The 25,086-nt window shown below is 33.6% G+C and overlaps 2 protein-coding genes and 1 long non-coding RNA gene across 3 annotated transcripts; 1 reads left to right on the top strand and 2 right to left on the bottom strand.

Annotated features, from left to right (window-relative positions):
* Positions 1-2,774: 2,774 nt before the first annotated feature.
* On the top strand, positions 2,775-6,554 carry LOC146907647 (uncharacterized). Its single transcript, XM_085729135.1, has 3 exons — positions 2,775-3,039; positions 4,819-5,303; positions 5,382-6,554. Exons 1-3 carry the CDS (start codon positions 2,775-2,777, stop codon positions 6,408-6,410), a joined length of 1,779 nt encoding a protein of 592 aa, XP_085585261.1. The 3' UTR covers positions 6,411-6,554.
* A 456-nt stretch (positions 6,555-7,010) lies between these two features.
* Positions 7,011-11,062, bottom strand: LOC146907646 (uncharacterized). Its single transcript, XM_085729134.1, has 3 exons — positions 10,915-11,062; positions 9,275-10,417; positions 7,011-7,219 (listed from the first exon to the last, which is right to left on the bottom strand). Exons 2-3 carry the CDS (start codon positions 10,347-10,349, stop codon positions 7,011-7,013), a joined length of 1,284 nt encoding a protein of 427 aa, XP_085585260.1. The 5' UTR covers positions 10,350-10,417; positions 10,915-11,062.
* A 9,081-nt stretch (positions 11,063-20,143) lies between these two features.
* Positions 20,144-21,419, bottom strand: LOC146907645 (uncharacterized). Its single transcript, XR_015018350.1, has 3 exons — positions 20,569-21,419; positions 20,441-20,488; positions 20,144-20,225 (listed from the first exon to the last, which is right to left on the bottom strand). It is a non-coding gene; the product is annotated as an uncharacterized LOC146907645 (long non-coding RNA).
* Between the last annotated feature and the right edge of the window lie 3,667 nt (positions 21,420-25,086).

Genomic DNA, 25,086 nt, shown 5'->3' with positions numbered 1-25,086 from the left:
TTTTCAAGGTCACATAAACTATATTTTGTGATATGTTTATCTATATTTTTTTTACAAAACTTTATTTATAATTGAAATAAAATATATATACACACACACAATTTATAATTTTCATATTTATTTTTACAAATATAATTGAAGTAAAATATTTGTACCCCCTGACTCAGGGTCCTGGATCCGCCACTAACGTCAACCGTAAATAACTCTTATATCTCCATAAAGTATCCTTGTTAGCATCTATAAAAGGCATATTTCACCACCAACACAAAATACACGATTTCTATCCTTTAAAAACATTTCACTCTTTGCGCCCAAAAGACCTAAACTTCAGAGTGTTTGTAAGTACCCTGCCCCATCTTCAACCATGACAAATCATTGTTCGACATCAAGGATCACTTCTTATAACCTTGAATTAGTTCCGCCGTCTATGGGAACTAGTTCCCCAATCTTTTCCACTAAAGATCAAAACCTCCGTAAAATTCAAAACACTTCAAATGGCCAAAGAGCAACCACTTTATCCTAATCACATTGTTCTCCATTCAATATCAGAGAAGATGTTAAGAGTATATCATCATCCTTCACCGACACTCCTTGACATGTGGTCGCACCTTTACCATCGACGACAAAGATTATGTGCACCCTAGTTCAAGCAGTACAAAACCAAAACCAGATAATTCAAGCCAGCACATGTAATTACAACACACACACACGACACGATGTTTAGAATTGCATGGCTATTTGCATGAGTAGTGCGTTCATTTTCATTCATTGAAAGGGTATGTGGTGCCCCAGGTTTCCTATGTCAATAATTCAATGCCAATTCAAAAGTAGAGAAAATAGACCTATAAGACTCTACAACCAAACTCTAAAGTGATCTTGTGAGTTAGCATCGAGCCCGACTGCATTGAATTGCCAACAAGGTCACATCCACGTCACGTCTTCAACGTCGTCATGATTTCCTCAACTAAGTAAATCATAAAAAATAGAAATCAGTAAACACAACTTTGTTCATGCTTCATAGACTAAAAGTATTTAGTAACTTTAAACTTGAACGTAGAAATAGAAATCCGTAAATCAAACATTCACCAAGCAAACAATAATTTTTAACGTAGAAAATAAGTAAATAAAACATGGGTTAAATATGTTTTTGGTCCCTATAAATATACCAACTTTTCGTTTTAGTTCCTCTAAAATTTTCCTTCAACTTTTAGTCCCTATAAAATTTTCAATCACTACTTTTGGTCCCTATTTTAAGTTAATTTTATTATTTTTTTGATGAAATTGTGCAGAAATGTGTAGAATATTGTAAAAGTATTTCCCAAAAAAATTATAATTTTTTAACAAAACATAAATTTAATATGAATTTTTAACCATAAAAAATATAAAAATTCATATTAAATTCAAGTTTTGTTAACAAATTCTAAACTTTTTTGGGAGAGATTCTTATAATATTATGAATTTTTCTGCTAAATTTTATTCAAAAATATGAATTCTACATATGAGTTTACTATAAAGGAGGGACCAAAAGTGAAGATGGAAAATTTTATAGAGACTAAAAGTTGAAGGAAAATTTTAGAGGGACTAAAACGAAAAGTTGGTATATTTATAGGGACCAAAAACATATTTAACCCATAAAACATTCACAGTAGTGACATATATAATTAGAAATTAACATTCATAATTCCTTATAAAAAAATCATAACCTTCATGACCCACTGTTTACGTTGGATTTTCGTAAACAACCGCTGGTTTACAAATGGTAACTTGCAAGATCAACCAGTAAATCTTAGGACATATTGTGTTTGTTCTTGTTGTTAGAAATTCTGTGTTTTTGGTGTCAAAAATGTAAGAAATATGACAAAAAACAATCGAATTCAATCCACTTGAACTCAATCGAACTTGATAAAGTAAAGTGCAAGAACACTTAAAGAACAAAGGGTAAATTGCATTGATTAAACAAAAGTTGGTACACAGATTCATACATTGCAACTTGTGACTCGTTTCTCGCTTCCATACGGATACTTTGAGTGTAAGTTTGTATGACGGAATTGTGACCTGTTTTTCCTATGAAAAACTACTATTTATACTAAGTCTAGAAATAACTACATTTCTTTGAAACTAAAACTACAACTGCCACAAGTCGACAGTTTTCCTTATTTGAAAACAAACTTAAAATAAAAACTGACTTAAAGAATAACTGCTGATAACCACCTTCGAAAACTGCTTTATCGAAGTCTTCTGCCATCTTCGAACCCATATTTGCTTTCAACACAACACTCTGTTCGAATCTTCTTTGAATCTAGGTCAACTATACTTTGACCACATTTATTACAGCTAGTAAAATATATTGGCTAACAAATTGCCCCCCAGAAACGCCATTTTCGATTTCTCTGAAGAAGAAAAAGACGTTTTTGAAAGAAAAAACTAACATTCTCCATCGAAATGAATGATGTCAGTATTTAATTCAAAACTAATTCAAATTCCCTTTAAATACTGACCCCACAATCTTAGTTAGTGGGCCACGTTCTCTAACATTGGAAAAGACAACACTTTAATGGTAAAACTGTCAAAATAAGATCTTGACATGTGTCATGATCAAAGGTCCATATAGAAGCAAACTCACCTTTACTCTTTTCACTTTTCACCATTTCATTTTCACTTTCACTGTTCCTCTTCTCCGCCAAAAGTTCTCCCGAAGAAAAACTTTGAATTTTCTGCAACTCCTATCTTTAAACACGAACTATTCATCAAATTCTCACCAAAACACTTAAACAATGACGAACGCAGCAGGAACTTCTCATGTGAATCGCGAAGAACCCATTGATTTTACCAAAGAAATCGCCAGTGCTGCTCCTGCTTTTATGAACGAACCAGAAATCAATGAAGCTGAAAAAGCTATCTGGAAAACCCAGGTAATCATCCCTTGTACTGATACTCCACATGCATTTTTAGGCCCCATTTCTCTAGAACCTGAAACTCCAGAAATTAATTCTCTTTTCCCATGCATTGAAACTCAACCTCCTTTAATTTTCACAAAAGGTCCTTTTGACCTAAGTTTTGTAAAATCCAAAATTAGGACTGAACCAAAAACTTATCCCGAATATATTGCTTGGTTAGACAAAGTTCAAAAACAAAAGGGCCAATTTTGGAAGGAGAAAGGGCTTTTTGATCTCATCCAAATATCTCGATATGGTCCAAAATACCATAATGAATTGATATTTGCTGCTTTACATTTTTGGAACCCATCGAACAACAGCCTTCACTTGAAATGTGGAATGCTCACTCCTACCCTTTTAGATGTGGCTGGCCTTACTAGCTTAAAACCAACTGGATACACCTTTAATCCAGATGTTACCACCTCTCAATACTCAGTCAATTTCGATAGCCCTGCTTATGGTATGTTTATAGCTAACAACCATGATACCGAATGTGCTGAAGTATCTGCAGATGAACATGTAGCTTTTTTGACCTACTGGTTATCTATGCATGTTTTTTGCTCAAGGTCAGTCCAAGTCCCTAAGAAATTCATGTGTCTAGCTAGTCAGTTACATGAAGGAACAGATATCTGTTTAAGCAAACTGATTCTAGGTTCTTTATATGAAACCCTTAACCAAACAACTAATAATCTTAGAGATTATCCCCAAACTGGTGGAAATTTAGTTGTATCAGGACCCATATGGTTGTTCCAACTATGGCTTTTAGCCATTTTTGGATCAAAACTTGCTTCGATCCTACCTTCCTTTTACACATCAGCATACTCAGACAAGACCACTGAAGGTATAGGCTTAGCTATGTTTCACCCCGATGGGAACAAGTCTTCACAACAACTTTTTGCAAATGCTTATGAAACCCTGCTTGATTGTCCCATTTTCACCCCTATGATGGCACCATTTACCACTAGGAAATATGGACCTAACTGGTTCAAAGAAGACTTTCCCACCACTTCGAAAAAAACCAATAAAACAGAAATCAATGCTATATGGGAAGCTTATTTGACCCCTACCTATCTATCTAGCAGACTTACACCTGGTAGCCCTTATGGAGTATATGGTTATCAACCTAACCATGTAGCTAGACAGTTTGGTATGGTTCAATCAAAACCCAGCTCTTTGTTCAAAAGTATAAGTGAATGGAAAATTCCTCTGATCGAACCTGTATGGAAATCCATAATTCAAGCCAAGAGAACAACTGTGTTCGAGCCTACATATTTCTCAACATCATTTGCATGCTCTGAAGCATTCTTTCGATGGTGGCGAAATTATTACATACGCCAATCCAATCGAGGGAATCCTGATGAATTGCTGCCTCAACTGATCAGTACTTTTCACACTTTGCAGAACAAAGACAAGAAGACTAGAGGTACGCACATTAAAGAAATTCAGCAATTTCAAAGATATTATCAAACAACATATGACCCTTTACATCCAAAGAGGACAGTATACTATGCTGCTCAAACTCTGAGAGATAAAGTTCGAGAGAAAATTTCAGAAACAATTTTTCCCCCTGGAACACCCAATAAATATCTTTATGTTTTAGAAAAGAAAATGAGACTAGCAAGACTTCCATCTTGTAATCTTGCTTTGGCCTTCAGGCCACCATACCCAAAATGGTTACTTTATAATTTCAAATTCCCACAAAATAATTTAGTAACCTATGCTAAATGCAATTTATACCAATATAATGGTGAACTTGGCTATGAATTATCCCAAGTTCGAATCGAAACTCCCAGTATCATGGGTATGATTTTTTCTTTCGCTAAAACACATTAATACTATTGTTAAAAGAAATAGTACTTATCTGTATGATCACATATTTCAGCTTTGCCTTTAACTCCAGGAGAAGCAAAGCTTGATGATGCCAGCACCCAGAACACTTCGAAAAGCAAGTCTGACAAGAAGAAAAAGAAAGCTTCCCAAACTAAAGAAGTTGAATCGAAGAAATCTGAGGCTGCATCGAAGGAACCTCCTAAATCAAAGGAACCCAAAGTGAAAACAACTTCATCAAAAGGACATTCTAGATCGAAGAGCAAGAAAGAACAAGCAACTGTTGATCTCTCTGATGATGATAGTGAGGTGGAGATAACTAAAGAACAGATCGAAGCTTCCAAAGTAACACTTCCCAAAGTCCATACTGAAGGAAGAAGGAAAAGAAAACAAGAACAAATATCACTTGTCCAAGAAAAAGAAGTCGAAGTGGAAGCTTCTGAAAGTTCTCCCCCCATCTCGCCATCTAAACCACTCAAACGTCGTCGAAAGACTTCTCATTCTAGTGCTCATTCACATGTTGGTGATAATGGTTCGAAGGTATTTTATCAAAACCATATTTTATACAAAATATCTCTAAATGTCCTGTTTTTTAAGCATCTATCTTATTCTTTTTAGGGTATCGAACAAGAACAAACTAATCCATCACAACATGGGCAAGTTCTTCCTTCTTCGAAGACCACTTCACCAATTGCTGAAGATAAAGAGGATGAGCATGATGATGCTAGCAGTCCAGAAGGTCTTAAAGTGGATCCTCCTCAACATCAACAGGCAGAAACACCCACTGATGACTTGGTAAATGATGAATCACTCAACAATGACCAATCTCATTCTGCACCCACCCTTGGAGATAATGTATCGAACTTTGTTACTGAAGATACAAACATAACTACTCGACAAGATGCTCCTGGTGATGCAGAGATGATTGCTCAACAAGATGCCCCTATGATCGATCTGGAAGAAATCGATCGATTGGCCAAAGATGATCCTTTCAATGCCTTTGCCTTGATAGCTAAGAGTAATACTCTTTTCTCAACTAGCACTGGCCAAACTTCTGATTCATCCAAGGGAAATCCCTCTGAGACTTCAAAAAACAACCTGCTAGCAGAATTTCAAAAGAAGATCATCGAAGCCAACTTGCTAGAGTTGATTGAAAAGGATGCTGGAGCTCTCGCTGAAATCAAGAGTTTATTTGAAAAACTTGATGCTCTCCCAACTGGTTGGAAATTTCGAAACCTGTTTAATTATCTTGAACCAATGTTGGAGAGTGCTAATCAAAATTTCCAGAAGAGGAAAACTGGTCAAGCTCAAATGGCAGAGAAGAAAGCGCATCATGATCAAATTGTGATCGAACTGTCATCCTTCCAAGAGAAATTTAAAACTCTTCAGCAAGAAAGAAACAATGCGAAACAGCAAGTGGTTGACATCGATGCCAAAATTAAAGAACTGGAAGCTCAGAAAGCTGAAATTTTGGCTAAGGATGAAGCCAGAAATCGAGAAGCCAATGAAGCTGTTAACAAATTCAAGCTCTCCAAGGAACTAGAGTCTACCATTGCTCAACTTGCAAATGACAACCATACTCTCGATACCCAACTGGCTGAATACAAAAGCCAAATTGAGAAACTCATCTCATCATTTGAGATTTAGTTCTGTTTCTATTTTATTCTCTAAGACTTTTATTTTGTTTCAGCCTTATCGAATATCTTGGTCTGTAATGTCTTTATAACAATCTGTGGACCATTTTCTATTTCGAACGACAATTTCTTTTCAATCATCGAAATTCCTTTCTTATTTTCTTGTATCGAATTTAAATTTTATTTAAATCCAAATAAGATTGGAACAATTTCCAAGACATTTTAATGATGAGGAAACAAAAAAGTAACTTTTTGTTTAACCCAACAAGTTAAACTTGCCTAGGAAGTTGAAAAGAAATAAAACAAATAAATGACCTTTTAATCATGAATTAATCCTTTTTAAAATAAAACCTTTAAAACTTCCCTCAGATTACAAAGTTAAGTAACCATTGGCCATCAGAATAACTGCTCCCACGTGTCATCATCTTCAAAGCAAGAAGAACCGTTTGATTGAGCCACTTCTTTCAACTTCCCTCCATTATAAATATGATTTTCCCTTTTATAAAAATCATTCTTTTCTTTGTTTCGTCTTCGTCCGAAAAAATCCTTCTTACTCAAAGCTTTTCTTTCTTAAATCATCATGACCACCATTGATAATCTGAGTGATGATCTTTTAGTCAAGATTGCTACAAAGATTGCTGCTCAAAGCAGGAAAGATCTTTTCGCCTTTCGCCATACCAATAGCAGGCATTGGCGCGTCAGTGAGGATTCTGAAGTTTCTAAGGCTTTTGGAGATGATGTCCTCTACTTCCTCTACGACCCCAATGAATGGTACAACAATGCTATGGTGGCTCATTCTAAGTTTGCTTTTAAACTTAGACTCTGGAATCATGGCAACGCCATGTTATGTATTCTTCGAAGCACTCAACACATGTTGGATGCTAATCCAAACATTGAAGAAATGAAACGCCTCCTTACTACTGCTATCAATGCCACTGGCTCTCTGAGTGCAAGGTACTACCTTCTTCTCATCAATGCGCTCTCTATGCCTATGCCAGAAAACATCCTCGAAGACTTCAAAGATCTTGCATGGACACATCGATTGGCAGAATTTCGAAGCGACATTTTGGGGGAAACTTCAACTTATCGATTTCGCTGTCCTTGGTGGAATAGGCCCATGCCTATTTGGCTTACTAGGCGTCGTTTTTGCAACATCTACCACAACTGTGCAGGAGATGGGAGAATTGGAGGCTGGTATTCACTTCTACCTGGGCCAGATCATGACTACTACCTGGTCAATGCTTGCTTCAGGTGTCGTCTCGATACAGAAATTCGCTGGTTTCTCGATCGTTTTGGGATTGTAACTGAATGGTGAAAACCATTTCTAAATGCTTTTTTGTCTTTAAGTACTTTGTGTTTTCTTTTGTAATGGTTTTTCCATTTTAAGCATTTCGATGTAACCTGCCCATCAGTTGGCATTTTTTTTTTTTAAAAAAAAAAAATTAATGCCAAGTTTTTATTTCGAATCAAATTACTCTTGTGTAATTTTAATTTCTTGTAACATCGGTTTATATTTTTTCAAATATTTACCGTTTATGCGTAGAATTCTCTGATCTTCTTGCAGTTCCTCGATCTCATACGCATTATTCGAGAAAACTCTTAGAATTTTCCATGGTCCTTCCCAACTAGGAGACCATTTTCCTAAACATCGATCCTTTTTATCCATAGGCAAAATAACTTTCCAAACTAAGTCTCCTTGCAGGAATAATTTCGATTTAACTCTTTTGTTATAGGCTTTTGCTATTCTTTCTTTTTGCTTTGTAAGCACTTCTAAAGCCATTAATCTTTCTTCATCAATATCTACTAATTCATCCAACATCATATCCAAATATTGATTTGTTGGGATTTCGATTTGTCTTTGAATTCGAGTAGATTGAAGTAAGATTTCTGTTGGCAATACAGCATCATGGCCATATGTTAATCGAAAAGGAGTAGTATTTATGGATTCTTTAGGAGAAGTTCGAACTGCCCATAAAGCTTCATAAAGAAACTCATGCCATTCTTTGGGTTTTTTCTTTTGGCTAGCTTTTCTTTTGATTATAGTAATCAAATTCTTATTTGCTGCTTCTACCTGACCATTTGCTTGAGCATAATATGGTGTTGAAGTCAACAATTTATATCCCATTTCTTCAGCAAATTTTGCCATCTTTCGACCAGTAAATACAGATCCTTGATCTGTAGTAATAGTTTCTGGTATGCCAAATCTATAAATAATAAATTTTTGAATGAAGTTTATAACTTCATCTTGAGTCACATCTTTTAGTGGAACAGCTTCTATCCATTTAGTGAAATAATCTATTCCAACCAAAATATATTTGTAGCCTTTGGATGACTTAGGTTTGATTTCCCCAATTACATCTAAAGCCCATCCTCTAAATGGCCAAGGTTTTACTATTGAATGTAATTCACTAGCTGGTACTTTTTGAATTCCAGCATGTTCTTGACACTCTTTACAACCTTTAGCAAAGTTTATGCAATCTTTTAACATGGTTGGCCAATAAACACCTTGTCGAAACAAAAGCCATTTTATTTTATGGCCTGCTTGATGTGTACCACAAGCACCACTATGAGTATTCGATACAGCCAAATATGCTTCTGCTTCACTAAGGCATTTGAGTGAAACTCCTTCTGGAGTCTTTTTAAATAATTCATTGCCTATTATCATATAACTCAAGGCTCTATATTTGACTTTCCTACAAGTTGTGCCATCTGGATTTTCCAAAAAATTGACTATGGGTTTTCGCCAATCATCATCATCCAAATTGTTAATGACCAAAATTTCAGAAAATTTTGCACTCTGAAGGTATCCTTGAGATGCTTCCATGCCCCCAAGTTTTGATCTTAACAATTTGTTAGGCACAATGTCTATCGAATTACGCTTTGTTTTAATTTCAATTACCTCTTGCTCTTGTCCCTTCGAAAGTTTGTACCCAGAAGCCAATTGAGCTAAATCATTAGCTTCTTGATTTTCTGTTCTAGGAACATGTTGAACTTCAATTTGAACAAAATGTTTAAGTAATGCATTAACTATAGTGTAATACATTATCAAAGTTTCTTTGAGGCATTTATATTCTTTTGTTATTTGCTTTATTACTAATTCAGAATCACCTCTAATAATTAAACATTTTGCCCCCAGTTCGAGCAAAATCTCTAAACCATTTATTAAGGCTTCATATTCTGCCTCATTATTCGAACAATATTGGCTAATTCGAAATTTATATTTGGTTACTTCATTTGTTGGTGAAACTATAACTATACCTATTCCATAACCATTTTTATGACTAGACCCATCGAAATACAATGTCCATGGAAATGTTTCGATGCCCCCAGTCACAGGTTCTTCAATGGAATGATCAGCAATAAAATCAGCCACTATTTGGCCTTTCACAGTTTTCAAAGATTGATAAGTTAAAGAATATTCTGTGAGTGCCAAAGCCCATTTACCAACTCTACTATGTAGAATAGGTTTAGATAACATGTGCTTAATAATATCGAAATGGGAATAAACATAAACATCAAAAGGCTTTATATAATGTTTAAGTTTCATACATGAGAAATATAAACAAAGACATAGTTTCTCACTAGGATGATATCTTGTTTCAACATCACTTAAAACTCTACTAAGATAATAAATGGCTCTTTCTATACCATTTTCATCCTCTTGTGCTAACATACTCCCTATAGTTCTTTCAGATGATGCTATATATAACTTCATCTTCTTGTTTTTCAACAAAGGTGAAAGAATAGGAGGATTAGATAAATATGACTTTATGTCTTCAAATGCCTTTTGGTGTTCAGGCTCCCATCTAAAAATTTCCTCTTTCTTTAATCGAAGTAATGACGAGAATGCTTGCGCTCTGCCACTGAGATTAGAGATAAATCTTCTGAGGAAATTTATTTTGCCTAATAAAGACTGCAACTCTTTTTTGGTAGAGGGTGCTTTAGCCTCCATTATAGCTTTAGTCTTATTTTGATTGATTTCGATGCCCTTTTTATGGACAACAAATCCTAAAAAATCACCTGCACAAACACCAAACGCACATTTTAATGGATTCATTTTCAATCCATATTGTCTCATCCTTTCGAATGATAAACGTAAATGTTCTAAGTGTTTGTTTTCAGAAGATGATTTCACAACAATATCATCAATGTAAATTTGCATAAAATCTTCAATAAAATCATGAAACATTGAATTCATTGCTCTTTGATATATAGCACCAGCATTTTTAAGACCAAATGGCATTACTATCCACTCATAACATCCTAATGCTCCTGGGCATCGAAATGCTGTTTTAGAAACATCTTCTTCAGCAATAAATATTTGATTATAACCTGAATAACCATCAAGCATACTCAAATATTCGAAACCTGCTGCAGAATCTACCAACATTTCTGCTACTGGCATAGGATATTCATCTTTGGGAGTAGCGAGATTTAAATCTCTAAAATCAATACAAACTCTTATACTACCATTTTTCTTTTTAACAGGAACTACATTAGCTAACCAATCAACATACCTTGCAGGTCTGATGAAGCCACATTTGAGGAGTCTTTCGATCTCTTCTTTTATTTTTGGTAGAATCTCTGGTGCAAACCTTCTTGGAATTTGCTTCACTGGTTTCTTGTCTGTCCTGATTGGCAATTGCAACTCTACTACCTTTCTACTCAAACGGCGCCATTGAGTTCTAGTCATAGGATTCTTACCTTTATAGTTATTTTTGTAAGCATACTTGTTAGGATTAGAACTCTCTGGTTGGTCTGGAACTTTGACAACTCTTTTTACCCATTTTGTTGGTGGTGCTGGAGGCGCAGAATGACCAGTTTTCTTGCCTCCAGAGAAAACCCAAGTATCAATAGGAGACTTCGATGAAGGAACGAACGTCTTCTTATGGTTCTTCACTTGATACTTCTCTGAAGTTTTCATCTTGTAAGGAACACCTCTTTTGTTAAAGCCAAACTTAGAACGGTTCTCGAACCACCCTCCTTTACGTTTTGTTTGAGGTTGATATCCTTCAACTGATTTCGCAGCTTCTTTATCGAACACTGCACTGCATCGAGGACAAAGCATAGCATGGGTGTTAGATATTTTACATCGATTTAAAAAATCAACCAAATCTTCTTCAGCCTTTGGATATGCTTTCTCCATTTCCTTGGCCAATTGATCTTCAGTAACCACTGGCTCTTCAATTCGATGGTCCTCAGTAACCATTTCTACATCAATATTATCTGAAATTTCCACCATATTGATAGAAATACCAGCAAACATGGATTCTACCACATTGGTAGACACATCAGCAAACATGGACTCTGCCTTTTTCATAGGATCTCCATCCACTTGTTGTTTTGATTTCTCTCCAAATTTCAGCCTCCCTTCATCAAGAGCTTTTTGTACAGAATCCCTGAAACGAGTACATCGAGATAGGTTATGACCTAAAAAACCATGGAATTTACAAAATCCTCTTTTCTTCCTTTGTTCCAAAGGAGGTAACTTCATATTAGGTGGCACTAATATTATGCCATCATTAACTAAAAGATCAAAAATTTCTTCACTTTTAGTAATATCAAAAGTATAAGTTTTAGAAGGATATTTATCATTCTTGGGATCTTCAGGATTCTTTCCATTGGATGGCCTCAACATTTTACAAGCATATGGAGGTCCATCTTTTAATTCTGCCAGGTTTATATCATTGTCTTCAATGATATCTAAACCCCAATCGAATTCGGGTTCACTATCTCCTGTTTCTATATAGGCAATTTTTTCTTTTTTGGGAAATTTGTTATGAGTTCTAGTTTTTTCAGCTTTAAGTCTTTCAACTTGTCGAACTCTGTCTGCCAATTGGGCCATGTCTCTTAAGTACTGGGTATCTAATTTCTTCCGAACAGAATAATCGAGGCCACCAGCAGCCATTTCGACTAATTCATATTCTGGAACAGAAGTAAAACATCTAGCCTTAAGGAGACGAAACCTATTGAGATAATCATCGATTGACTCATGACTTTTACGTCGAACACTGGCCAATTCTTTCAAACTAATCTTAGATTGACCCATGTAAAATTGTTCATGAAAGGCTTTTTCTAATTGGTTCCAACTATAAATTGAATGAGGAGGTAAAGTTGTAAACCAAGTAAAAGCATTTTTTGTCAAAGAACTTGGGAAATATTTCATTCTCAAATTTTCATTTTCTGCAATATTTCCTGCTTCCATGAGAAACCTAGCAATGTGTTCGACAGTAGATTCATTAGTTTCTCCAGCAAATTTGGTAAACTTTGGAATTTTCCAATTTCTAGGCAATTCAGCGTCTAAAACATACTCAGACAAAGGAGACGCAAAATTTGGTCTACGTAAACCCATATTAAAACCATTTTGGGCTAACAAAGCCTCGACAATACCCGCTATATTATTCTGACCATCGAAATTGTTCCAACGGGCTTGTAAAACCACTTGATCGGCATCTTGGTTTCTGTTAACCAAAATGGGTTGTCTTTCAGGTTCTGCCTGAACTTGTGGTTGTACTACTTGTGGTTGGACAAAATTTTCATGATTTCGAACCACTGGTTCATCAGCAATTATTTCAATTGCCCTCACATTTCGATTTTGAGGCAATGGGTTATTTTGGATTGGTGGAGCGCCAAAGAAATTGGCAATTCTTTCCATTTGATCAGACAACCGTTGATAACTAGTGTTGGTATCTCGAATCAAAGGATTTATGACAGTACCAATTTGTTGGGTCATCATATTAACCATATCATGATTAGTTTCTTCCATAGTTTGCCTAATGGCAGCCATAGAAGCGTTGGTTAAATTTTGTTGGGGACTTCTATATGTTGTAGATACCCCAGGACCAAAAAGTTGTGGTAATGAAACATTTAAATTCTCTGAAAACATATTACCACTAGTTTGTAAGCCTTGCATCAATGATGATGGCATACCATACGGCATTGATCTATGATCCCAAACCCCTTGAATAGAAGTATTATTTGGATAATCATGGGAAGTTTGGGTAACCATCGAAGGCATGGCTTGAGAAATTACTGTGGCCATCGAAGGCATGGCCTGAGACGATATTTGAGTGACTGTATTACTAGTTGGAACAGCCTGTGATGTTCTAACATTCCCTGGGGATGAAACATCATCTTCAACCGTCACTTGATCCACATCTTCATTTGAAGATGTTGGATTTGTTTTCTTTTGGTTGTTAGCGCGTGTCATATTAAGAAGCAATTTCTTGTTTCTTAATTGCATACACAACAAAACAAACCAGAATTAAAAGAAACTCTAACAAAACTATAAACAAAAACACAAACGGTCCCACTGGGTGTGCCAATTTGTTTACGTTGGATTTTCGTAAACAACCGCTGGTTTACAAATGGTAACTTGCAAGATCAACCAGTAAATCTTAGGACATATTGTGTTTGTTCTTGTTGTTAGAAATTCTGTGTTTTTGGTGTCAAAAATGTAAGAAATATGACAAAAAACAATCGAATTCAATCCACTTGAACTCAATCGAACTTGATAAAGTAAAGTGCAAGAACACTTAAAGAACAAAGGGTAAATTGCATTGATTAAACAAAAGTTGGTACACAGATTCATACATTGCAACTTGTGACTCGTTTCTCGCTTCCATACGGATACTTTGAGTGTAAGTTTGTATGACGGAATTGTGACCTGTTTTTCCTATGAAAAACTACTATTTATACTAAGTCTAGAAATAACTACATTTCTTTGAAACTAAAACTACAACTGCCACAAGTCGACAGTTTTCCTTATTTGAAAACAAACTTAAAATAAAAACTGACTTAAAGAATAACTGCTGATAACCACCTTCGAAAACTGCTTTATCGAAGTCTTCTGCCATCTTCGAACCCATATTTGCTTTCAACACAACACTCTGTTCGAATCTTCTTTGAATCTAGGTCAACTATACTTTGACCACATTTATTACAGCTAGTAAAATATATTGGCTAACACCCACACTCTCTTCAATAGACTCGAGAAGAAGACCTTCTTTCGGCTGTAACAACGCATGATGTTAAGAGTCTCATATATCGGATAGGAGATGACTTGACAATGTGTTTATAAGTGGGGGGCAATCATCACCTCACAAGCCGGTTTTGTGGTGTTGTATTAGACCCAACCACGATTTATAAGATGGTATCAGAGCCTCCTCCAAGATCCATTGGGTCACCTGCGATCAGGTTTCCACTATCGGACCACCCACCATTTATGTCCATGCTTCAGATGTCCAGTCCTGAGCGTAAGGGGGTATGTTAAGAGTCTCACATCGGATAAGAAATGACATGATAATGTGTTTATAAGTGAGGACAATCCTCACCTCACAAGCCCGTAAAACTCACCTATCTTTTACTTGTCGATATACCAATTTTAGCAAACATAATAATTATTTTTGGGTGTAAACACACTTAAACACAATGCACATTTCCACACAAAAGAAAGCATGCACACCATACATCAATCATCTAAATTACAAATGAGGATTCAATGAGGTTAAGAGATTTGGTATTGATGACATATATTAGAAATGTATTACAAAGGATTCCATGCGGTTAAGAGATTTGGTATTCATGAAACATATTATAAAATGGTTATGCTAACAAGTGTCCTAAGGACATTATTAAAGATTCAAAAAGGAAAAAATTGATAAATATCATATAAAAAATAGTTGTTTTTTAATATTTCAATGTGTTGAATTGATAAGTTTCAATATAAATTTTTTATTTTAAACTTATTAACGAGTGTCTTAGAGCACTTGTTACTATTTTTCATTACGAAACATAACTTAAATATTTTTTTTTTTTTTTGCATTGATGAAAATAAAATATTACAAATGAAAAAAATAGTGCAATTGATTACATCAAACCTATTTATCTATTTATAAGTACTAATTTCTAACTAGTAAATGACTACTAATCATTCGTGTGCTTTAATTTCAAAAACCTATTTATCTATTTATAAGTGTGGGTGATTGTGAGGAAGTGCTGATCACAGGTGTGAGTGTGTGACACCATTTACCTCAAAAGCTAATGACGCAATTAAATAAAGTAAAATAGGAGACTATTTGATTCAAATAAATTTTTTGAAATAAAGAAGTCACACAAACATAACCATGAAAATGACAAATCACATGAATTAAGAATCTAAATTATGAATGTACTATAATCAAAATCAATTCTAATAAATCTAAAAAATAACCAAAGTCGCCAACGTATGGTGGCAACTAAACAAAGATAAATGTAGCTAATTAATGTAAAAGATGAAACAACAAGAACCTAATTAGACCAATACTTAGAATCAGAATCTTAGGTATGACCCTACTTAAAATCTGCCATTTTATCATTGCACTATAGAATAGAATAATGTGAAAGATTAAAAAACAAAGAAATCAACTTTACCAAAACCAATAGCAAATAACTGAAAGAACAAGTGGGTTTATTTCATATTTGAAGATGAAATTCAATTAATTGTCGGTGTGGAATATAGCTAATTTAACTCAAATATTGTTACTTTCACTTCCAAGTGGCCCTTTATTTTGTATTACTCAATTACATGTAGTTATCATGCTAGCATGCATGCATAATGTACACTTTTTTTGACAAATAAGGTAGAGCCGATGCAATATACAAAGGAACTTTTAACGATTAAAGTTTATAATATAAATAACATATAGTACATGCTGAAGACTTATATCATTAACTAATTCAGTGGTACATTAAAAATATAACACAATGATTTTATTTTACAACTTGCTGATAAAGATGGGAGGCATTCGACACTAAGGCTTTGTTTACGATTTTGGAGGGGAAAGGAGGGGAAGAGTTTGGGAAGGAAAAAAAGGAAGGAGCAAGTGGAATAAATAGATGATGTTGAGAGGGGAAGACTTTGATGGTTCATTTTTCTTCATCTACAAAATCCTTAGAGTGTGTTTGGATGGGGGAATGTTTTGAGGGAATTTAATGTTATGAGGAAATTCAAATACTTTGAGGTGAATTCCATTGTTTGGATGGGGGAATGTAATGTAATGTTGATGAAATGTAATGTTATGAGGGAATTCAAATACTTTGAGGTAAATTGCCTAGAATTTTAAATTCTTTAAAATTTCCAAATTACCTCATCCAAACACACTCTTAGAATACAAAAAAATTCTTCATGCTACAATACAAAATCCTTCTTAAAAGATTACAAAATCCTTCTCGGTGGAGGGTTCACATGAATTCTTCAAGTTTAATCTATGTAGTTATAATATTCTTAAAATTAAAAAAATATTAATCATAAACATTGATTTATCATTCTCTAAAAGATTATTCTTTAAAAAACATGTGAAAGATATAATGAGTAATGATCACAATACTCCAACCAATTTTATCCATTTTTAAAAAATACTTTGTGTCATGGCTACTGTGATTTTGTAAAAACACTATATATATACTCCATTATAGCTTCAACAAAATTACAATATTGTCAATGTGATTTTGTCAAACATCACTGTAATTTCTAAACATGCACTTGATTTGACATTTTCTCATATCGTCTTCTCAGTTCTTATTACATATACACTTTTGTAAAATAAACTAAATATGAATATACCTACATAATATTCTAGGGATAGACATAGTTTAAGTCCAATGAAAATAAAAGTAGAGTTTAAAAATCGCAAAGTTTAATGAGGATTCAACTCAAATATAAGGATTCAACTTAAATATCACAATGGTTTGTGTTTAATTTGAATCTCACTATTTAAATGAAGGCTTCGTCGATATGTACTTTGTAAATATATATCTATGTCGATGCTCCCTAATCCTTGAGACTTTTCTTGACCTTTGGGTGCCTTAGGGATTCTACTCTTCTAAAACTGTCATATATAAAAATTGTACATTTTGTATAGATTTTGCCCTACACTATAAACATTCTATTTTATTTATTGAACATTAGGTATAGTATAAACTATCATTAACAACTATTTGATGAATATATTAAAATGTATTAGTTTTTTTATATGTATGCTTCAATCCTAATGTATTTTTTATTGTTAATTATTTTTATATTTCAGATATAATTTTTTGACATAACGTAAAATATTATTCTCTCATCATATGCGTATGAGAAATGATATTTGAACAACCACTTTTAAACGATTTTTGTGACAATTTTCTCTCTCATACACTCATTATACTTTTATTTTCTCTCTTTCTTTTTCTCTCTCTATTGTTATTGTCCAATAAGAAGAGAGGAAAAAAAGTTGTCACTAAAGTTGTTTGATTTCGGTTGTTCAAATATCACTCCTCTATGCGTCTTAAGGACATACGATCACTAATATAAATTCTGAAATGTCAAATCAGCGGACCTACGATTGAGGAGCATTGATTTTTTTTAGAAACATTGAGTTAACTATTATTATATGGATAATGATATTATATTATTTATACAACTACCATTAACTATTTTTCTATCGAACTTTTTCCTGAATTTAAAATTACCTTTATCTAGTTAATTATTCTTAAAATTTCAATTTATATTAAAATCTAAATTTAAATTAAGAGATTTGAAAATTAACTATCTTGAACATTTTTTTACTATAAATTTGCTCTTAATAATCTAGTCATATATATTTACAAATAGTTTAATAAAAAATATATGTACAGCAAAATACTAATTAAAAATACGGCTGATTAGTTTATGTACTCTAAATAATAAATATATTTTTATTATACTTTTGGGGTGTCCGTTGCATTTGGTCATAAATGAACCTCCCCTGAATAGACCGGACAATAATCGATTAAACTAACGAAGTAGGTCACATATGTATGAAATCATGCATTTTATATTCAATCAAAATTTTTCAAGCTAACCGATTTTTTACAAGTATATTCGAACTAAACCTGATCAACAGAAGAAAATCATATAAATAACAACATCAACTTATACAATTAATTTATTGATTATCCTTAAAAAAAAGGTTAAGTTATTGATTAATTTATTCGTCAATAATCCTCATGAAGAAACTAAAAAAACTTAAAATTCTATCTGAACTCTATTATAGAGATTCCACATTATGGAGGAAAAAACTATTAAAATTAGCTATACAACTCCCAGCAGTTGACTATAGAATCAACAATTAAAGAGTCGTTTTCAGATGCACTTAGGTTATATTGTTGTCCAAACAATTTATTTTTAGTTAAATATACGCGTTTTTGATAGTCAAAACTCAAAACACTATCGTCATGCATATATGAAGATGTTTTTGGGGCAAATAATTTTTCTAAGAAGAGGCAAACCATCTTTTTGTTGTTGTTAAAAGAGGCAGACCATTATTTTATTATTACTTCCTCCAATCGTTTTTACAAGAAAACCACATAAATCATCAAATGAAACATATTGAAAAATAGTTATTTTCACTTTATACTCTTATAAATTTTAATTTATTTCGTGGATACACATATATTAGTTAAATGAAAATACTATCGTCATATTATATATGAAGATGTTTTGTAACAAAAAAAAAAATATGAAGATGTTTTTACGGCAAATAATTTTTCTAAGAAGAGGCAAACCATCTTTTTGTTGTTTTTTATTTTATTTTTAAGGAAACCATCTTTTTGTTGTTGTTAAAGAGGCAGACCATTATTTTATTATTACTTCCTCCAATTGTTTTTACAAGAAAACTACATAAATCATCAAGATCAATGAAACATACTCCCTCCGATCTCAAATATAAGAAAATATTCTCTTTTTAGGTTCATTCAATAATTAATGTATCTGTTTTACAATGTAGAACACATACATTAACTACTAAATGAACCTAAAAAAAAATCTTTTCTTATATTTGAGACCGGAGGGAGTATTGAAAAATAGTTATTTTCACTTTATACTCTTATAAATTTTAATTTATTTCACGGATACACATATATTAGTTAAATGAAAATAAATCATGGATACACAAATAAAAGTTGAGTCAAAACCTCAAACTTCGATACGGATGACCACATATACAAGTTTCAAACACCTATTGTCTGCAACTCTATTAATGTCAAAACCGGAACACAAATATAAAAGTCATAAAAAATTATATTTGCTCGTTTCGTTACTTATAATATTAATGATAGAATATATAAATATCTAAAGCCATAAATACGTAATTTGTTTAAAACTGTTTTCCTTGCCGTTTTAGGTTGCAACATTTGTACGAGAATGTTTGCAATTTTATTTTTGTTGGGCATTATTTAAATATATTAAAAATATTATTTATAAGAAATTTTACATGAGTATTTTATAGTACTTTTTATTAAAAAAAGTAATTTTTAATACGGGCCAACTCGTTTAGCCGGTGAACCGTGTAGGGCCGGGCTCATGTAGTTTTTTCAAGCCCATATTTCAACAGGGCTTTTTGGTCTGGCCCGACAAAACCCGAAACTTGTTAGGGTCAGGCCTAAACGGGATGGGTAACCAGTTTTGACAATTCTACGTTACTCGCACCATAAATCCTCCAAAAAAAAACCGTTAACATCGACTAAAGCACCTATAACAACCAGTGGCGTTGCCAGGAACCTGGACCAGGGGGTTCATTTTTGCGAACTTTAATTACTAATAATTATAATAATATATTTAATTACCAATAATTATAATAATATATTTAATTACTAATAATTATAATAATATATATTCAAAAAATTACATTGCATCAGTGTACCTTGTAGTCAAAATAGTTCATATGCACACTCTACAATTGCATGGAACATGTTGTCTTTGTCGTTGAGAGCTAGATCCTTGCTCAATTGATGGTAATCTCCTCTTAAAAAGTTTCTCCATAAACTCCTACAACATTCAAAACAACAATTTACACAACTGATAGCAATAACATTGTTTCTATTCTGATACATTTGTTCCATGAAACAACATTCAAAACAACAATCAATCAGCAAGCAAGCATTAAACAACAAGTCCCAATTTATACAATTGATAGCAGACTAGCAGTATACACAAATTATACAATATACAATATTCACAATTTTAGTTAGTTAGATAATTACGAAATCAACGCCGATGGTACTAATGTAGGTGTCATCATATGAGTCATCCTGAAAAAGAAAAAGTGGTGAAATGAGTGAGTAGAGTGAGAATGAAACAAGAGAGAAGATCTGAGTGAGAGAGAACTGACAGCAAATCTGAGAAGCAAGCAAGATTTTCCAACAGAGGAATCTCCGATAATCAGAAGTTTAAACAGGTAATCGCTGAAATCAAAATCAAAATCAAACAATGAATCATAGAGTGATTGAATTGAACCAACAAAACTTACTATTTGTTGTTGCTCATAGTTGAATGCCTTTCGTCTTCAATTCAAACTCTATTCTTTCCCAATTCTCCACTCAACCCGCCGCTTAATACTTTTTCTTTTCATACATCTAACTTTAACTCAACATTAGCAAGCAAGCAAGCAGTAACAACAAGTCCCAATTTTAGAATATAACAAAAAACCCCCAAATTAGAAACCCTAAAATTTCAAAATTCCAAAATCACCAATTTTCAGAATCATTACCTATTGTGTTGCTATGTATATCGGAGAACTTGAGAAGGCTGGAAATATTCTGTTGCCTGTTGGTGGTGCGTGCGCGGTGGGAAGAAGGCTGGGTCGGTTGCGGTGTTCTGTGTTCGTAGTTGAGAACTTGAGAAGCTACACGATAATAGTTCGAGAGAGAGACAGAGAGGAAAGGAGATGCGCGGTTGTTTAGTGGTGGTGCGCGGTTGTTTTCCGGCGGTGGGATTGAAAACGCAAGGAATGAAGAAAGGAGATGAGAGTGTGTAGTGTAGAGAGAAGGTTAGAGAGAGGAATTTTTAAGAAAATAAGTCTGAGGTTTGAGTGTTAGACTGTCTTGGGTCATCCCTTGGGTCAAGGTGCAAAAAAATAATTCCAGGGGGTTCAAAGTACAAATAATATTGGGGTACTGGTGTAATTTTATTAAGTTCAGGGGGTTCAGTTGAACCCCCTCACTACTATGTAGCTCCGCCCCTGATAACAACACCTCACACATCTGAGCTCAAATAAACATTTAAAAGCCACTTATTCCAACACTTATTTGGATTCCACCACAAATCAACCCCCCGTTTGCCAGAGACGACACCATAACAAGCCCAAATAACTTTAGTCTAGAAATTGACTCCCGGTATCGAAGCAAAAACGATCGACCCACCAAACTCCAAAAATAAATCATTAAGGCACCCTTAAACTCCCAACCCATATGAGAAAACACCATGATCAACCCAAAAGCTTAAAACTAGACACTAACTTTCGATCTCTAAGCAAAATCGGTTGGCTCACCAGAATCCAGGAAAATTCCTAAGGCAATCAATAGGAGCGGTAGTGCAAACATAACCAGATTGGAAAAGTACCCATCCTAAAAACAACCCAAAATTGAAAATAGCCCAAAGACAAACCATGATCCAATAAAAAACAACCCTAAATCGGCAAGAGCTAGGGATAGCGTAGATGGACCCAGATCGGAATTCACCATGAGCAGACAACAGATGAAAAACACAAAACTATCAAAAATAGAAATAACTCACAAGCTCTTCATCTTCATCACTAGAAAAATAAATCACCAACCATGCAAAAAAGACGTCGTTAACATTCTATCCCACAATTCAACACCAACAACAACCTTGAGTTACTAACACAAACAACCACCCACTTCACCCTAAACTCAAAACAACACAACCTTGTAAAACCAACATCAGCATCCCCCCATCGATAACACCAATAAAAACGTAAACCCATCCCACCCAAACCTAGAAAACCGGATTAGAATTTCAACAAAGCACCGTAATGAATCAGAGCGTACCAACCAAATCTACCATTTTTTGAATCAGAGCGTACCACCAGAATCTCCATCACCTCCTGACCGAGGAAAACAACAACATAAAAAACCCCAACTGAGATTTAGTCAGCACAAAACCAGCAAGATCAAGGCGCATAGAAAATGAACACCCCCCAACTACAACCCATGATGAATAAAGAATGAGATCCGAGTATGTTAACCACAACTACAAATCTCATACAAATAAGAAACAAGGGTGGAAATGAAAACCTAAACAGTAGCCGGCAGCAAGGAAAATCTAGGAGGCGCTCGGAATCAAGAGGTCATTGGAAAACATACCACCCAACTGCGGTTTTGAAGAAGTGCTACAAAGGATACGGGTCTCTGAAGCTGAGCACCTTGAGAGGATGTCTACATGTTGAAGGCTAGGTTTGGATTTTGAGGGAAAAGGTTGGAGGAAGTGATTTGCGCGGTGTGGTCTGGATAGAAGGTGAAGCAATTTCATATATATATATATATATATATATATATATATATATATATAGAGAGAGAGAGAGAGAGAGAGAGAAAGTATAATAATTGTAAGAGTAAATAGGCCCCCCTGAAATTGTAAGTTTCGTCAATTACCCCCTGAAATTAACAAAATGTCAATTACCCCCCTGAATTTGCACAACGTTGATCAATTTACCCCCTCCGTCAAATTTTTCTCTTAGTCAACATGACGTTTTGCAAATACCCCCTGAAGTTTTGCACTTATGTGCAAAATGCCCCCTAAACTTAAAAATTTATATGTTTTTTTCTTATCCTTGACTCAAAAGATATTAAAGACAAACAATTAACAGTTATCTTTAATATTTAAGGTTACAATAATAATATATCCTCTAAAAATAATGCAGAATTAATAACTTCATATTACTTTAGCAAAATGCATGTTTAGTTCAATTTTTAAGATAGAATAATTCATTCAAACTTATCTTAAGAAACTGCTAGAATTAATTATTCATGAGGAATGCGTGTCTCTAGCTTACTTTGTTGTGAATTGGTGTGTCTCTATTGAAATAAGTCATAAGTTATGGAGAATTGAACAATCAACGGCATAATAGAAACAAAATAAAGTATTAAAGTTAATTGTTAATTGTTTGTCTTTAATATCTTTTGAGTTAAGGATAAGAAAAAAATATAAATTTTCAAGTTCGAGGGGCATTTTGCACATAAGTGCAAAACTTCAGGGGAGGTATTTGCAAAATATCATGTTGACTAACAGAAAAATTTGACGGAGGGGGTAAATTGATTAACGTTATGCAATTTCAGGGGGGTAATTGACGTTTTGTTAATTTCAGGGGGTAATTGACGAAACTTACAATTTCAGGGGGATAATTGCCTATTTACTCTAATTGTAATAAGTGAAATGATATTTGTACAACCACTTTTTGACAATTTCTGGACACCTCTCTCTCATACCCACGTTATATTCTTACCCTCTCCCTTTCTTTTCGCTATTGTTTTTGACCAATAAGATAAAAGAAAAAAATGGCTGTAACAAAAGTTGTTACCAATTGGTTGCACAAATATCACTATAACAAATAAAACAACTCTTATAGTTGGACACCGCCTAAATTTTATACACTCATTTAACATTTTATTTTCTCTTTATAACTTTTTATTCAACCACCAACATGTCATATCTATCGCTCACAATACATGAAATTTTCGAGTAAGCCCTTCTGAATTCTAATCCCCGAAAGAATATACCTTTTTGACGTTTTTAAGGTAAGCGTACAAACTTTGCTATAAAAAAAAGGTAAACGTAGAAGCTTCTTTTCTGGGTTGACATTTGAACGATGACAATTTTTTATGACTTCATATTATTTGAAGAATGAATCTAATTGACATATTCAATATTTCAATATTATTGTAACGCTTAGGCCTAAGATGGAAGTCAATCTTACTAATTAAAATTTGCAAGGTTTTAAGTTTAACATGTAAGCAACGATTGTGTCTATGGCCATTAACCGAAATGCGTAGACTTTGAATGACATTACATATTGATATTAACGTGGTGCAAATTTTATACTAACATGGAAATAATGATACATAATCACTTACGTTCGCAGAGGCAAAGAACTATGTGATGTGATATACTGGTACATTGTTATGTTTTCCCAACATAAAACTAAAATAGAATCTTACATTTTCAAAGTCAAAATACAAGGGTATATATCACCCCACCAATGAATGAAAGTCAACTATTTTATTTATTTTTGGATGGAAGTCAATTATTTTAAAATTATAAGTTAAAAAAGTAAACTCATTAACTTTATTATGTTTAAATGGTGAAGCTAAAGTCAAATAATTAACTAAATTTGTATCATTTTCAGGGAAGACAGAGTAAAAGGAAAGATAAATATAGGAAGAGGTCTGATTTTTGTGTATAGAATTTGTTTCGAATTATATTGATCTTAATTATATTACAAATGTAATACCAACATGGACATTGCATTGATAATGTCATAAAGGTTTAGCTCATATGGCACTTATGAAGACAAAATTGAAACAAATGAGGCTTTACTTTTCATATTCTAACTTATTGGGATTTGGATGTGTTTCAACATGTGTTAAACGTTCCCCTATAATAAAAGGAAAATGTGGAGTACATGGGATCCCATGTGAGTGTATACACAGTGAAATAAAGAGGAAAAAAATATAGAAAAAGATTGATATGATGGATGCGAAAATCCGGTGACGTGATAGGAATAAAGATATAGAGATGAAATGAGATGTTGAATGAGTGTATGAAATTTATATATGTCTATTTATTTTTTTTATATTAAAACGCGTAGAAATACTCATTGTATTATGTATCA

Source organism: Medicago sativa, chromosome 7 (assembly GCF_051527215.1).
Source record: "Medicago sativa cultivar Bolivia chromosome 7, Bolivia_mono, whole genome shotgun sequence".
NCBI classification, from domain to species: domain Eukaryota; kingdom Viridiplantae; phylum Streptophyta; class Magnoliopsida; order Fabales; family Fabaceae; genus Medicago; species Medicago sativa.
This window is presented reverse-complemented; position numbering and strand designations above follow the sequence as displayed.

What these genes read in the sequence shown, in the direction of transcription:
- LOC146907647 (XM_085729135.1), top strand. Translation starts at nt 2,775, where the DNA reads ATGACGAACGCAGCAGGAACTTCTCATGTGAATCGCGAAGAACCCATT. An exon ending in TCCTTTAATTTTCACAAAAG is followed by an intron (nt 3,040 to 4,818) that starts GTCCTTTTGACC and finishes CACATATTTCAG; the next exon opens with CTTTGCCTTTAACTCCAGGA. An exon ending in TTGGTGATAATGGTTCGAAG is followed by an intron (nt 5,304 to 5,381) that starts GTATTTTATCAA and finishes TATTCTTTTTAG; the next exon opens with GGTATCGAACAAGAACAAAC.
- LOC146907646 (XM_085729134.1), bottom strand. Translation starts at nt 10,349, where the DNA reads ATGGAGGCTAAAGCACCCTCTACCAAAAAAGAGTTGCAGTCTTTATTA. An exon ending in AATTGAAATTAAAACAAAGC is followed by an intron (nt 7,220 to 9,274) that starts GTAATTCGATAG and finishes CCATGATTCCAG; the next exon opens with AGTCTAAGTTTAAAAGCAAA.